Raw genomic sequence first — 11,078 nt, 5'->3', positions numbered from 1 at the left:
GTCTGTGGGGAGGTGTGTGTGCGGGGGGGTGCAGGGAGGCTCCCACCCCCCCAGGGCAGAGCCGGACGCCGTGGAGCTGCGGGGAGGAGAGAGCCAGCGCTGCGGGCTGAGAGCCGAGCCTGCTCCGGGGGGGCGGGAGGGGGTGTGGGGGGTGTGTGTGTGTGTGTGTCTCACACGCACGGCAGCAGCAGGCGCCTCCTCCCCGCCGCATTAAAACCAGCCAAGTTTCCCGACCGGCGGCAGCGGCACGTCGGGGCGCGGCGGTGGGGTTTGGGGGGGGCTCCTGCCGCCCCCCGGGATGCACCTCAACGCCACGGCCCCGGCTCTGCCGGGCGGCCCCTTCCTCCACCTCCACCCCAACGCCTCCAACCGCTCCGACCTGCTCCCCAAAGGGCCGGACGAGGAGGACCTGGACGTCAACACCGACATCTACTCCAAAGTGATGGTGACCGTCATCTACCTGGCCCTTTTCCTGGTGGGCACGGTGGGTAACTCCATCACGGCCTACACCCTGGTGCGCAAGAAGTCGCTGCAGAACCTGCAGAGCACCGTGCACTACCACCTGGCCAGCCTCGCCTTCTCCGACCTCCTCATCTTCCTCCTCTGCATGCCCATCGAGCTCTACAACTTCATCTGGGTCCATCACCCCTGGGCTTTCGGGGGGGCCGTTTGCAAGGGCTACTACTTCCTCCGGGACGCCTGCACCTACGCCACGGCGCTCAACATCGCCAGCCTCAGCGTGGAGCGCTACATGGCCATCTGCCACCCCTTCAAAGCCAAGAGCATCATGTCCCGCAGCCGCACCAAGAAGTTCATCAGCTGCATCTGGATCGCCTCCTTCCTCCTCGCCATCCCCATGATCTTCACCATGGGGGAGATCTACGGCAAGGACCGCGATCCCGACTCCCTCATCTGCACCACCATCGTGGACCCTTCCACCCTGAAGACCGTCATCCAGGTGAGGATCCCGGTTGACCGGAGCAGCCGCCTCCCTCCCTCCCGGGGCTCGGATGCCCAAACTTTGCGGAGACGGGCGGGGCAGAAGTTGGGGGGGAACCGGTTGGGGAAGGCGGTGGGGGGGGGATCCCGGGCAAGCCCTGACGGGGCGGACCGGGCCGGGGTGCGGGCAGGCGGGGTTTGAGGAAGAGGAGGAGGAGGAGGAGGCGGGGGGGTGTCCGGTCTCCGCACCCCCTCCTGCCCCACGGCGCCTTCCCGAGCCCCCGCACCGCCGTTAATCCGGCCCCGGGTCGGTGAAAGCAGCCCCCCCCTCCATCCCCCCTTCCCGGAGCATCTCTCCCGGTGGCCGGAGCCCACGCTGTCCCGCAGCGGGACCCCCATGTGCCGCAGATCCCGGGGGGGCTGGGGATGCTGGGATCCTCCCCAAACGTGGCACTTCATCGCCAGAAAAAACCACAAATCTCCACCTTTTCTCTGCATCTCGTTCCTTCTGCCGGAAAGCAGCCGACAAGGTCAGGGGAGATAAAACCCCTGTCCCCCTCTCTCCCAGTCCCTGGGTCCTTCCAGAGCTTCTACACGGTGACAGATCCTCATTTCAGAAAGTTTTGGGAAGGAGGGGCAGTGTAGGCATCCGAAAAGGGCTTGCGTCTTCAGAGCCAGAGGCTGGTATTTTTTTGCTGATTTGGGAGAAATGTGTAGCTGGTGGTTTTTTTGCTGGTTTGGGGGAAATCTGTAGCTGGTTGAACTAGCAGAGCCCTCCTGGCTTCAGAAAGGCTTTGCTGGTCTCCAGCACTGCTTGATCTCACACACTCGTGCGTGGAAGGGATTTCAGCATCAACACTTGCTCCAGCGCTCTGAGGGGCCGAGGCATTTGGTTACTGGAGCATTGGGCTTGAAAAATGTAAGAGACATGGAAGGAGAGCTGGAAAGAGCAAGATGCCCATCTCCACAGTCCCTTTGCTGCCAGGCTGGCGTGTGATAGCTCCTCAATCTTTTATTTTGAACATGAATTTCAGGTGGGTTTAATCAGCGGCCAATTAGAATTTAAAGCAGCGTGTGTGCTAGAGCCTTTGAGATGTTCTCACAGTTAAGAGGGAAATTAAATGGAAAAAAATCAGGACCGTGTCTTGATGCCTGACTTCCACCTTGGGGGAGGGGGGCTGTATCTCTTCTGTAAGTGCTTTGCAGATTTTGTCAGTGGTACCCCCGTGTGCTTCACCCCAATTCTCCGCTCTCTAAGGGGACGTGAGCCGTCTGATTTGAGGACAGTCTGGCTGAACTGCATTATTTCCAGTCGCCTTCCTTTTAGGATTAAACTGATGCTCATTGTGACTATGATAGGGCTAAAAAGAGAGGATTATTTCTTAGCCGTGTCTTTGGAGATTACAGTTTAAACAATTCTCAACCTATTTTACAGTCTTGCTGTTATTCAGGCTATACTTTTTCCTCTTCACCAAGTACGAAGTAGGCAGACGAGAAAGCACAGTGTGTGAAGTTCACCTGGGAGCTCTTCCTCGTGTGGTTTTTTTGTTATTTCACTTGTGAATAAATTTAAAAGTGAAAAAAAAAGGAAGAGGTGGCTGTTGGAGGGGAGAGGGGAGGCCCAAACCCTACTGTCCTGTTCCTTCTCAGGGGATGGTAAAAAAAAAAGAAAGAGGCGGCTGTTGGAGGGCAGAGGGGAGGCCCAAACCCTACCTTACTGTTCTTTCTCAGGGAATCTGGCTGCAAGAGTAGATTTGCTGAGATGGGAAGGTCGTTTCACGGCTTCGCTCCGTCCCTCCGAGCACGGGGAGGAACACGATGCTCAATGTGATACAGGGCCCTGGACCAGGGAAGGCTCCAGAGTGAATAGGGAAAGCAGCTTTTAAAGTCAGTTTTGAAGTGCATTAATGGAAACCCTCGCACAGCGTGTGAGCGGGCATTCTCACCTCCTCAGCTGGGCTGAGCTTTTAAAAAAAGCCAAATAATGGAAGACCTGTGAAAGGGCGGGCGATGGAAAAGTGGGAGAGTGGGACACAGAGGTCTGGCTGGTCGGAAATCTGGATCCCGGGTCTTTCACAGCAGATTCAAACCGCTTTAGAGCAGGTCTTTGCATCTCTTTGCCTTCATTTTCTGGCTTTAAATGAGGCAGAGCCATGATGCACTTGCTCGAGCTGGCAAATCACTTGTAATAAATCACTGAACATATTTCACTCCTCTTCCTGTTTGGCAAACTGTCTAAAGCAAATCGGGGTTTTTTTTTTGGAAGCCATTAGTTCTCCAAGAGGTTTTATTTGTTGACTGATTGAAAGGCAGGCCCAGAACTGAGCAATTGTAACCATTTATAGACTCAGAGCCCAGTGTGAGCTGTGGTTCTGCTGGGATCGCTGCGGGAGGATGCTCTTCCCTGGACAGGAAGGAGCTTCCCGGGATGAATATTTGAGCGTATTAATTTAACATCTCTCCTTTTGCAGATGTCCCTCACTATTTGGTTTGAATATTTAAGTTTTAATGGACATTTCCGAGTGAAACTAAATCATGTGTGAATGAACAGTCAGGTTTCCTTATAAAAAGGAAAAAAAAAAAGTGACTGTTCAAAGAACACTCGGTGTATTTGCTTCTTGCTCATGATACTTAACTGGTACCACTTCAGCTCCACAACAACTGTAAGGAGTGATTACTGGTATTCTCCCAGTAATTAGAGATTTCTCAGCGCAGCACACGCTGATAAGCAGGAAGAGCAGTAAGTGAGATGCTCTGCAGGGTGTCACCAGGTGTCACCTCCATCAGTGCGGCCAGGCGCTGCGCATCTCACCTCCTGCCATCCAGAGGTGAGCTCTCTGTGGCCTCTGGTACTTAATTCTTCAGAACAGTAGCACTTCCCAGCTTTATCACTATCACTGCAGCTGTTTAAATCCACCTGGGAGTCCGGTTTATTATATATTCTTCATGCCAAGTTTGCCTGTTACTTCTGTCAGTCAGAGACCTCTGGTGTGAATATTGGCATCGGCATGGGACCCGGTAGCAGGAATAAGACCATTATTGCCCCATTATTTAGGTCTAGTTAACACTTGAACTGGCAGACATCCTCTAAAACACCCTGCAGCAAATTTTATGGGTTTTTTCCACATAAATTCTTATTCTTCCACACCTCTTAAAGCCATGCCCACACATAGTTAACACTTGAACTGGCAGACATCCTCTTAAACACCCTGCAGCAAAGTTTATGGGTTTTTTCCACATAAATTAAACACCTCTTAAAGCCATGCCCACACGAGTACATTCATGTTTTCATGCCACTTCAGCTGGAGGAGGCTTTAAAAGCTACTCATTGTGGCAGCAACAGATAAGAGAGCTCTGAGGCTGAGTGAGATGTTTCCCCTGTTCCCCCACACGTTGGTACCCGTGGCTTTGGTTACTCCACAGCTTTGCTGTTGGCTCTGGGGCCAGTTGCCCCAGAAGAGGATCCTGCCGAGTGTCCCATCCCACCACAGGCAGCCCTGCATGCCGTTAGCATCATACAATCCCAGCCCTGTTTTTCAAAAAGGTCTGAATTTTCATGGCCAGATGGCTGTGCAAAGCAATTTTCTTTATTACTTCTTACTTTCTTACCTCTTTTCTGGAGAGGTCCTTAGTGGACTTGGGGAAAGAAGGGAGGTTGAAAGAAATACCTGCAATCCCGGTGCGCCGTCGGTCCCAGCACACGGAGCCAGGCAACTCCTCGACCTAAAATCCCAGGATTTTAACTGAGCCGGGATGGAGGTCGCTCTCTGGCACCCCATAATTCAGTGTGTTTTCTCTCTGGCATGGCACAGTCTGCGCTCGGAGGGCTCTGCTGCAAAATATCCCCCCAGTTAGTGCCTGGGTAGAGAGTGTCTGACACATGCTAATGTTTTATTTGCACAGACAGCTGGTGTGAACCCATTTATTAAAACACATGGCAGCAGGCCCTGCGCCTCCAGAAGCTGTCACAGCTCCATCAGCTCCCGGTTGCTCATTTGATGGAGCAACTTCTTGGGAAGTTCTCTGGACCCCCGGGCTTGGGTGAGGAGCTTTTCCCTGCAGTTCTTCTTCTCATCAGCCCACCCCTGCGTGGCTGCAGCTCCCCTCGCCCTCCTCATCCCTTGTTTATTATGTTTTATGAAGCCTGCTTGTGGTTCTGATGATTTGTAGAGTAAATAACCCTGCACATGAAAAAACTGCTTGCTCGGGGAGGTCCTCTGCTTTATTTCTTCCTACGTTTCTTGTGATGGCTTCAAAGGAATGTGCTAAATGGCCTCAGGTCTGAAGGGGGTGGGAAGGAAGGACCAGGACATGGAGCTGGGAGATGTAAGGTGCAGCCTGGCCTCTCAGCATCCGTTACCACACTCTCTACACGCTCTTCCAAGGAGATTTATTCAATTCCCATTGCCTGAGAGGCCCCCAAAGTTATTAATTCCATGCACGATGTTGCAAACACTTCCTTAAACTTTCCTCGGGTGAGGAGCACCTCGGTGGGGTGGTGGCATGAGCTTCCTGCTGCGACGGCACCCGGTCGGTGCTGTGGATGGTGGGTCTGTGGTGCCCTGTAAATAAACACCACAAGCATCTCTCCGTAGTACACAAAAATAGCAATCCATGAAACCAAATGGCTGAATTGTCTGCAGGTTTGCTGGCAAATCATGTCCAGGATTAGTCAATGGCTTCTGTTCAGGAATCCTACATTTATAGCGATGCTGACTGGAGGAACTGAAGTTGGTTTCTTTTCCTCAGGTCACAGCCAAATTCCTACTCTGGCTTTTAATAACAGCGCTGTTCTAAATCACTCCCTGCAGCTCCTTGCAGTGATAATCCCACCCGTTGGGCTTGGCTGATAAAACTATTTTGGCTACACACGCAGGGTCGCAGCCCACCAGAGGAGCCCGTGCCTGGGTGGCACAACAAATCGGTGTTTTTGTGGCAGGACTGTGTCCCACAAAATGTGTCCCATCAGGTCATGGTGCTGCCAGCCCCTCGGGCAGACAAGAAAGTGAAGATGCTGGTGTTTAAATGTGTCTGGATCCATCCCCACGGTGATGGAGACACCGCCCCGGTGGGGATGCCCATCTGTGGTAGCGTGAGCATCCCTAAAAAACTGCTTTTTTCCACAGACTATGCAGGGAACCCAGGGCTTTAATTCAGCATATGCACAACAACAGCCCAGCCTGCCTAACCCCAGCCCGTTTACACTGTGGTCCGTCTTGCAGCTAGATCTAAATTAAATAAGCTCTTGTGTTCATGGCTTTACATAACCACTTGCCCTGCTTGTTTTGCCAGTTCATCAATTGATCTTAATTCCCTTGATTTCTTTCTCCCTCCCCCCTTCCCGAGATGTCAGCTGCAGAATGAGGAAATGTGGCCGATCGATTCAGCTCTTAGGTTTTCCTCTTAGCAGTTTGTAAAGGCAGGAGAGACAAAGGTAATCTCTTCCCAGAGGGAAAAAAAAACAAAAAAAAAAAACCAACATAAAACCCAAAAACCTGCAGCTGCCTTTAATCTCCTTCCAGATCATTTAAAACAGCTATTTAATTGTCTTCTCCCTGCCTCCCCCCTCCTTCCCCTCAAAGGCTTTAACCATCGTCTCTGTGCAGCATCTGCTTGAGACTCGCAGATGGCACTTTTGCTTCCTGACGTTTAGAAACGCTCCTGTGTCCTGCCCGAGGTGTGTGTGATGGGCAGCATCCCCCCGAGGGACACGTGGGGCCAGGACAGAGAGGGCTTGGGGCTTCGGTGGTGTCTCCATTGCATGTTCCTTACCATGGAATTGCCCCCTGGTGAGGGGCAGGGGCCAGCAGGTAAGCAAAGGTATCTGGAGAAGCTGGGGAAGATGGTGGGGTTCAGGGGTGACAAGGTGGGGAAGACTGAGTGTTGTGGCCATCTCGCAGGTGACATTAGATGCCAAAACCAGCAGTCCCAGTGCTGACATCCCTCCTGTCCCTCACATTCAGCAGGTGGAGCTGGGTTATTACATTCCCAGTCTGTCTGGTCCAAGCCACTGGCATCCTGTGAACTTGGGGATGCTTCCAGAGCCCACCCTCCCTGTACCCCTGTACCCCACGGCCCTTTCACAGCACCTTCAGTCTGGCCTGGCAGAGAAAAGCAGATGATAAATTCTGAGCTTTCCCAGCCTTTTCCCAGGGACCTGCCCTGGGGTTGGTGGTGTTGGTCCTCGCCCCTCGCAGGTCCTCCCTGCCCGGTGGCTCCCTCTGGGATTTACACCCCACCTGTGGATGTACCTCTCCCCAGGTGCTGAACCCTCTGCAGTAAATCTCCCTTGATGAAACCTTCCAGGTGTCTCTTTGCAAGGAAATTCCTAAATATATAAAAGAGGGTCACGCAGGCTGGACAGGACTGTGTGTATGGCCTGATTTCAGCATTTTCCCTTCTCTTTGAAAATACCTTCTGGTACTTTCCTGCCAATTATTACTCCCTCTAGGTAATAAAGAATAAATTTAGGGCCACTGTGAATGGTTTACCTTGCTTCAAGAGATTTGTTCCTCAAATGAAGATTAGCAAACACTCCCTTAGCACGTTTTGCCCATCTAAAGACACCTGGGATGCTGGAAGCTGTCTGAGGACCTTCATTTCAGGGACTTGGGGTGGATCTGGTTTAATCTTGCCCTGCCTTCCCACTTGATGAATGACCCCAGGAGAGATCACACCTCAGTGGGACACTTTGGATGTGCCAGAAGCCCTGTCTCCTGCCAGCACCAGGCGTGTTTGGAACCGTCGGATGGTAAAATATCACAAGTTGAGCAGGTAGTGTTTCTTTGGGGCCAGTGAAGACCTGCTGTCCTTTTGCCTAGAGCACTTGCCTGACCTTTGGAGCCTGCAGGATGGCTTCCATTGCAAGAGAAAGGGCTAGCTCAAGGTTGTCTGCTCTGAAAGACCTTCTGTCTTCTGAGCATGGACCTCTATTTTCTGAGCTGGTAGTGGGACTCCAGGAGACAGTTACAGTCCATTTGCCCAGCTTTCTGCCATGCAGTGGATGTGCTGGTTGTCTTCTCCTCTTGGGCAGCTCAGCTCAGCCCTGCTGATGGGTTCTCTCCTGCCCTCGCAGGCTCAGCCTGACCAACACTCACGTTGGCTCTGCTGCTCAAGGCTTTGCGTGGTGTTTAGCAACAGGAGGAGCAACCTCATCCCCTTACAATATCATTTTCTTCCTCCTTTAAGCTTGAAGAAAGAGGTCTACCAACTTATCAGCTTCACCCAGACCTGCAGAGCAAAGACCGGCTGCAGATCATCTACAAACTCTTTGAGGCAGGATGGCATTTAGCTCAACAGACCCCTACTTTGAATAGGACTCCAAACAGCTAATTAATACAGTCATTGCAATGCCACATCCTATTAATTGTAACATAATCAAGAACAATGCAGGTCTGCAGTGCTGGAACAAATAATGTGGTCTGAGTACGTGGTAGGACTGTCACATCACCTAGTTCCCTGGGAGAACTTGTTTAATAAGTCCATAACTACTTGAGTATATTCAGTAGCAAATTAACCTGCTTTTCCCTGCTATTCTATGATTTTTTCAAAACCATCTTATAAAAATGCAACTCACACAACCACTGGGAAAGTTTAGCTCAATGCTCGCATCACTCTATTGATTCCTCCTGCAAAGACCTTACATTTTATCCTCACGGGGACAATTTATACATTTTAATATACTCATTTCATTCAAAAGAGAAACTCACAGGATTGAGTTTCCCTCCCCAAAGCCCACGTTACATTTTTTTTTATCACTGTCAGTCACGGGCTTATGACATTGTCGTACTTATTCCTTCACTCCGAGTGTGTGAAGTGGGATAAAGCACTGAAGGAGGAAGGGGAAATATAGGTTCAGGCTAATAAATAGATACTTCACCTCAAGGTACAGCGATGGGGCCGTGCTGGGAAACAAACCCTGTAACACCTGAGGCTCCGAGGGCAGAGAGGAGCTGCGGCAGAGAAAGACACTGGGAAAAAGCAGCAATGAAGCCAGTAACCAATAAGTTCACTGGTTTTTTGTCTCCCCTGAAAGTCCAATTGAATTTTCTTTGCTCCCACCCGCAGCAGCACAGGAGGATGTAGAGGCACAGCCTCGTGCCTGCGGGGCCGTGGTGAAGGGAATCCATACGTAGAGTGTTGGGAGGGGGAGAGGGAAGCAAAGGGGTGGGGGGTTGTGTTTTTGTAGCGGGTGGGTTAAGAATACGGCTCCGAAAGCTGCTCAGGGGTTTAGAGATGGATTAGTGGGCAGGGATGTGCCAAGAGGGCACAGAAATGTAGTGATGATGCCTTGATTGTGTGCCTTCCCCCAAATATTTGCTGTCTAATGCCCTGGGAGGGAGGAGGATGTGGCACAAGCCAAGCCCCTGGGCCCATGCCACCGACTTGTGTCCTCCTGCTCCTCTGAGCTCAGCCACAGGCAGGAGGTACCAGGGAGAGGGAGAAGAGCTCGACCCCAAAGCTCTTCCCCAAAGGGTTTGTGCTGTAGGACCCATGGTCCCTCCTCTGGAACACCCTCTGTTTGCTCCAGGGATTTTAATTTTCATAATCAAAAGCTTCAACTCTTTGACTTTCATGCAGGAGAGCCCATCTATCACTTCAGATGCTCTGAGGCCAGGAGCAGTTTTCTTCAGTCATTTGCGTAAAATACATGATGAATTAATCTCAGTTTAACACAAACTTTTTCTTTCCTTATTGCCAGAAGAGCAAGGCTGACTCTGCTGCTATAAATAAGATGTTTATATATCAGATGAAAAGACCAATGCACTGGAGGTATTTTGCTGAACATCAGCTCCAGCAAACCTATACTCATTTCTGCCCAAACCAAAGCATCCCCAGTAAAGTCAGCACTGCTGGAGTTTGGGCTGACACTATAAACCCCACTAAGGGGGCTAATTGCCCCCCAGAATGAGTTTCTCAGGGCACCAGTGACAGAACTTGCCACTACCATTCCCTCCAGGAGGTCAGGCAGCCGACCAAATCTGTGCACTCCACTGTTAACAGCTCTCACGCTTGAGTCTGCAGCCAACAGTGGGACAGTGTTTGACTTAAGCATAACCTTTAATTTATTTATAACTGCATATCCAGCACTCAGTATCATATTTAATGCAAATAACATTCAAGTGAAATCCCCACTGAGAGGCACATTATGAAGATTAACAGCCTGGCTTTTCTATCACTCCAGTTTTTACGGTGCTGATTCGGGCTTGGTGCTCTGTAGGCAAGTGTTAAGAATATTTGAATCAAAAAATCTGTATCTAAGACTGCCATATTGCAAAAATCAGTGCCTGAAAGCCTGCTTGTGGCTCTACGGCCAAAGGCAAGGCATAAAAAACTCTGGGAAATGCTGACATACAGGTGAGCGAGACCCTCAAAAGGTAATCTCCACTGGTCAGGCAATAGACCATCTGTGAGGGGTTTATTCCTTTTAATTATATAGCCCACTTTCCTTTTAAACAAGCTGTCAGGAAAATTAATCTCACTAAGTTTAAGATGATGCTGAACATGTTCTTATGCCCTGTGATTATTTGGTGCTGGTTTATTCCTTTTTACCTTCGTGTGATTAATTTGTCAGGTGCAAAGCTGTGGGCTCAGCACCTCGTTAGGGACTTTATTAATAGGTTTATGTCTGATCTTCCGACTGGGTCCTTCTCTGTCCCTCTCACCCTCTGGAGAACTGAATGCCCTGCCCAGGTCAGTTTTCATGGAGGATAAATGTTTACCAAAGAAGATGTTTCAGAAAAGACTACCACATATATAGTGGTGTAATACAGCTGCCTGGTGTCTTCATGCCTTTGAAACAAGCGTGTTTGGGGAAGAGAAAATTGCAGGGCATACTCCAGAGGTTTCCTTGTATTGTGTAGAGCTCTGCTAAATTCCATCCCTTAAATATTACCCAGGCAAAAGTTGCTTTTAAGGTCCCTCAGGGGTTGCCCCCCTTGTTGCGAGTTTCTGTCTCCTTGCTCTTGCACAAAACAAGTTCAAATAATGTTTTGGCTTTCCTCTCTAAAGATTGCTGGTTTCTTTCCTGTGAAATAATGAAAAACTTTGCTAAGCTCCTCAACTATTTAGGGAAAAGCATAATTTACTCGGTTTCAATTAAAACAAAAAAAACCTAGAGCAATAAAAAACCCACTGGC

At 50.3% G+C, this 11,078-nt stretch overlaps 1 protein-coding gene across 1 annotated transcript in view; it reads left to right on the top strand.

Moving 5' to 3' along the window:
- Window positions 1-230: 230 nt before the first annotated feature.
- The window catches only part of NTSR1 (neurotensin receptor 1 (high affinity)), a 55,803-nt gene continuing 44,955 nt past the window's right edge, over window positions 231-11,078 (top strand). The window contains exon 1 of the mRNA XM_014954466.1: window positions 231-958. Within this exon, the coding sequence (XP_014809952.1) occupies window positions 299-958 (660 nt within the window). The 5' untranslated portion in view covers window positions 231-298. The remainder of the gene's footprint in view (window positions 959-11,078) is intronic.

Source organism: Calidris pugnax, unplaced genomic scaffold (genome assembly GCF_001431845.1).
Source record: "Calidris pugnax isolate Ruff unplaced genomic scaffold, ASM143184v1 scaffold50, whole genome shotgun sequence".
NCBI lineage: Eukaryota > Metazoa > Chordata > Aves > Charadriiformes > Scolopacidae > Calidris > Calidris pugnax.
The sequence above is the reverse complement of the archived record's forward strand: the minus strand, read 5'-3'. Positions and strand labels throughout refer to the sequence as shown.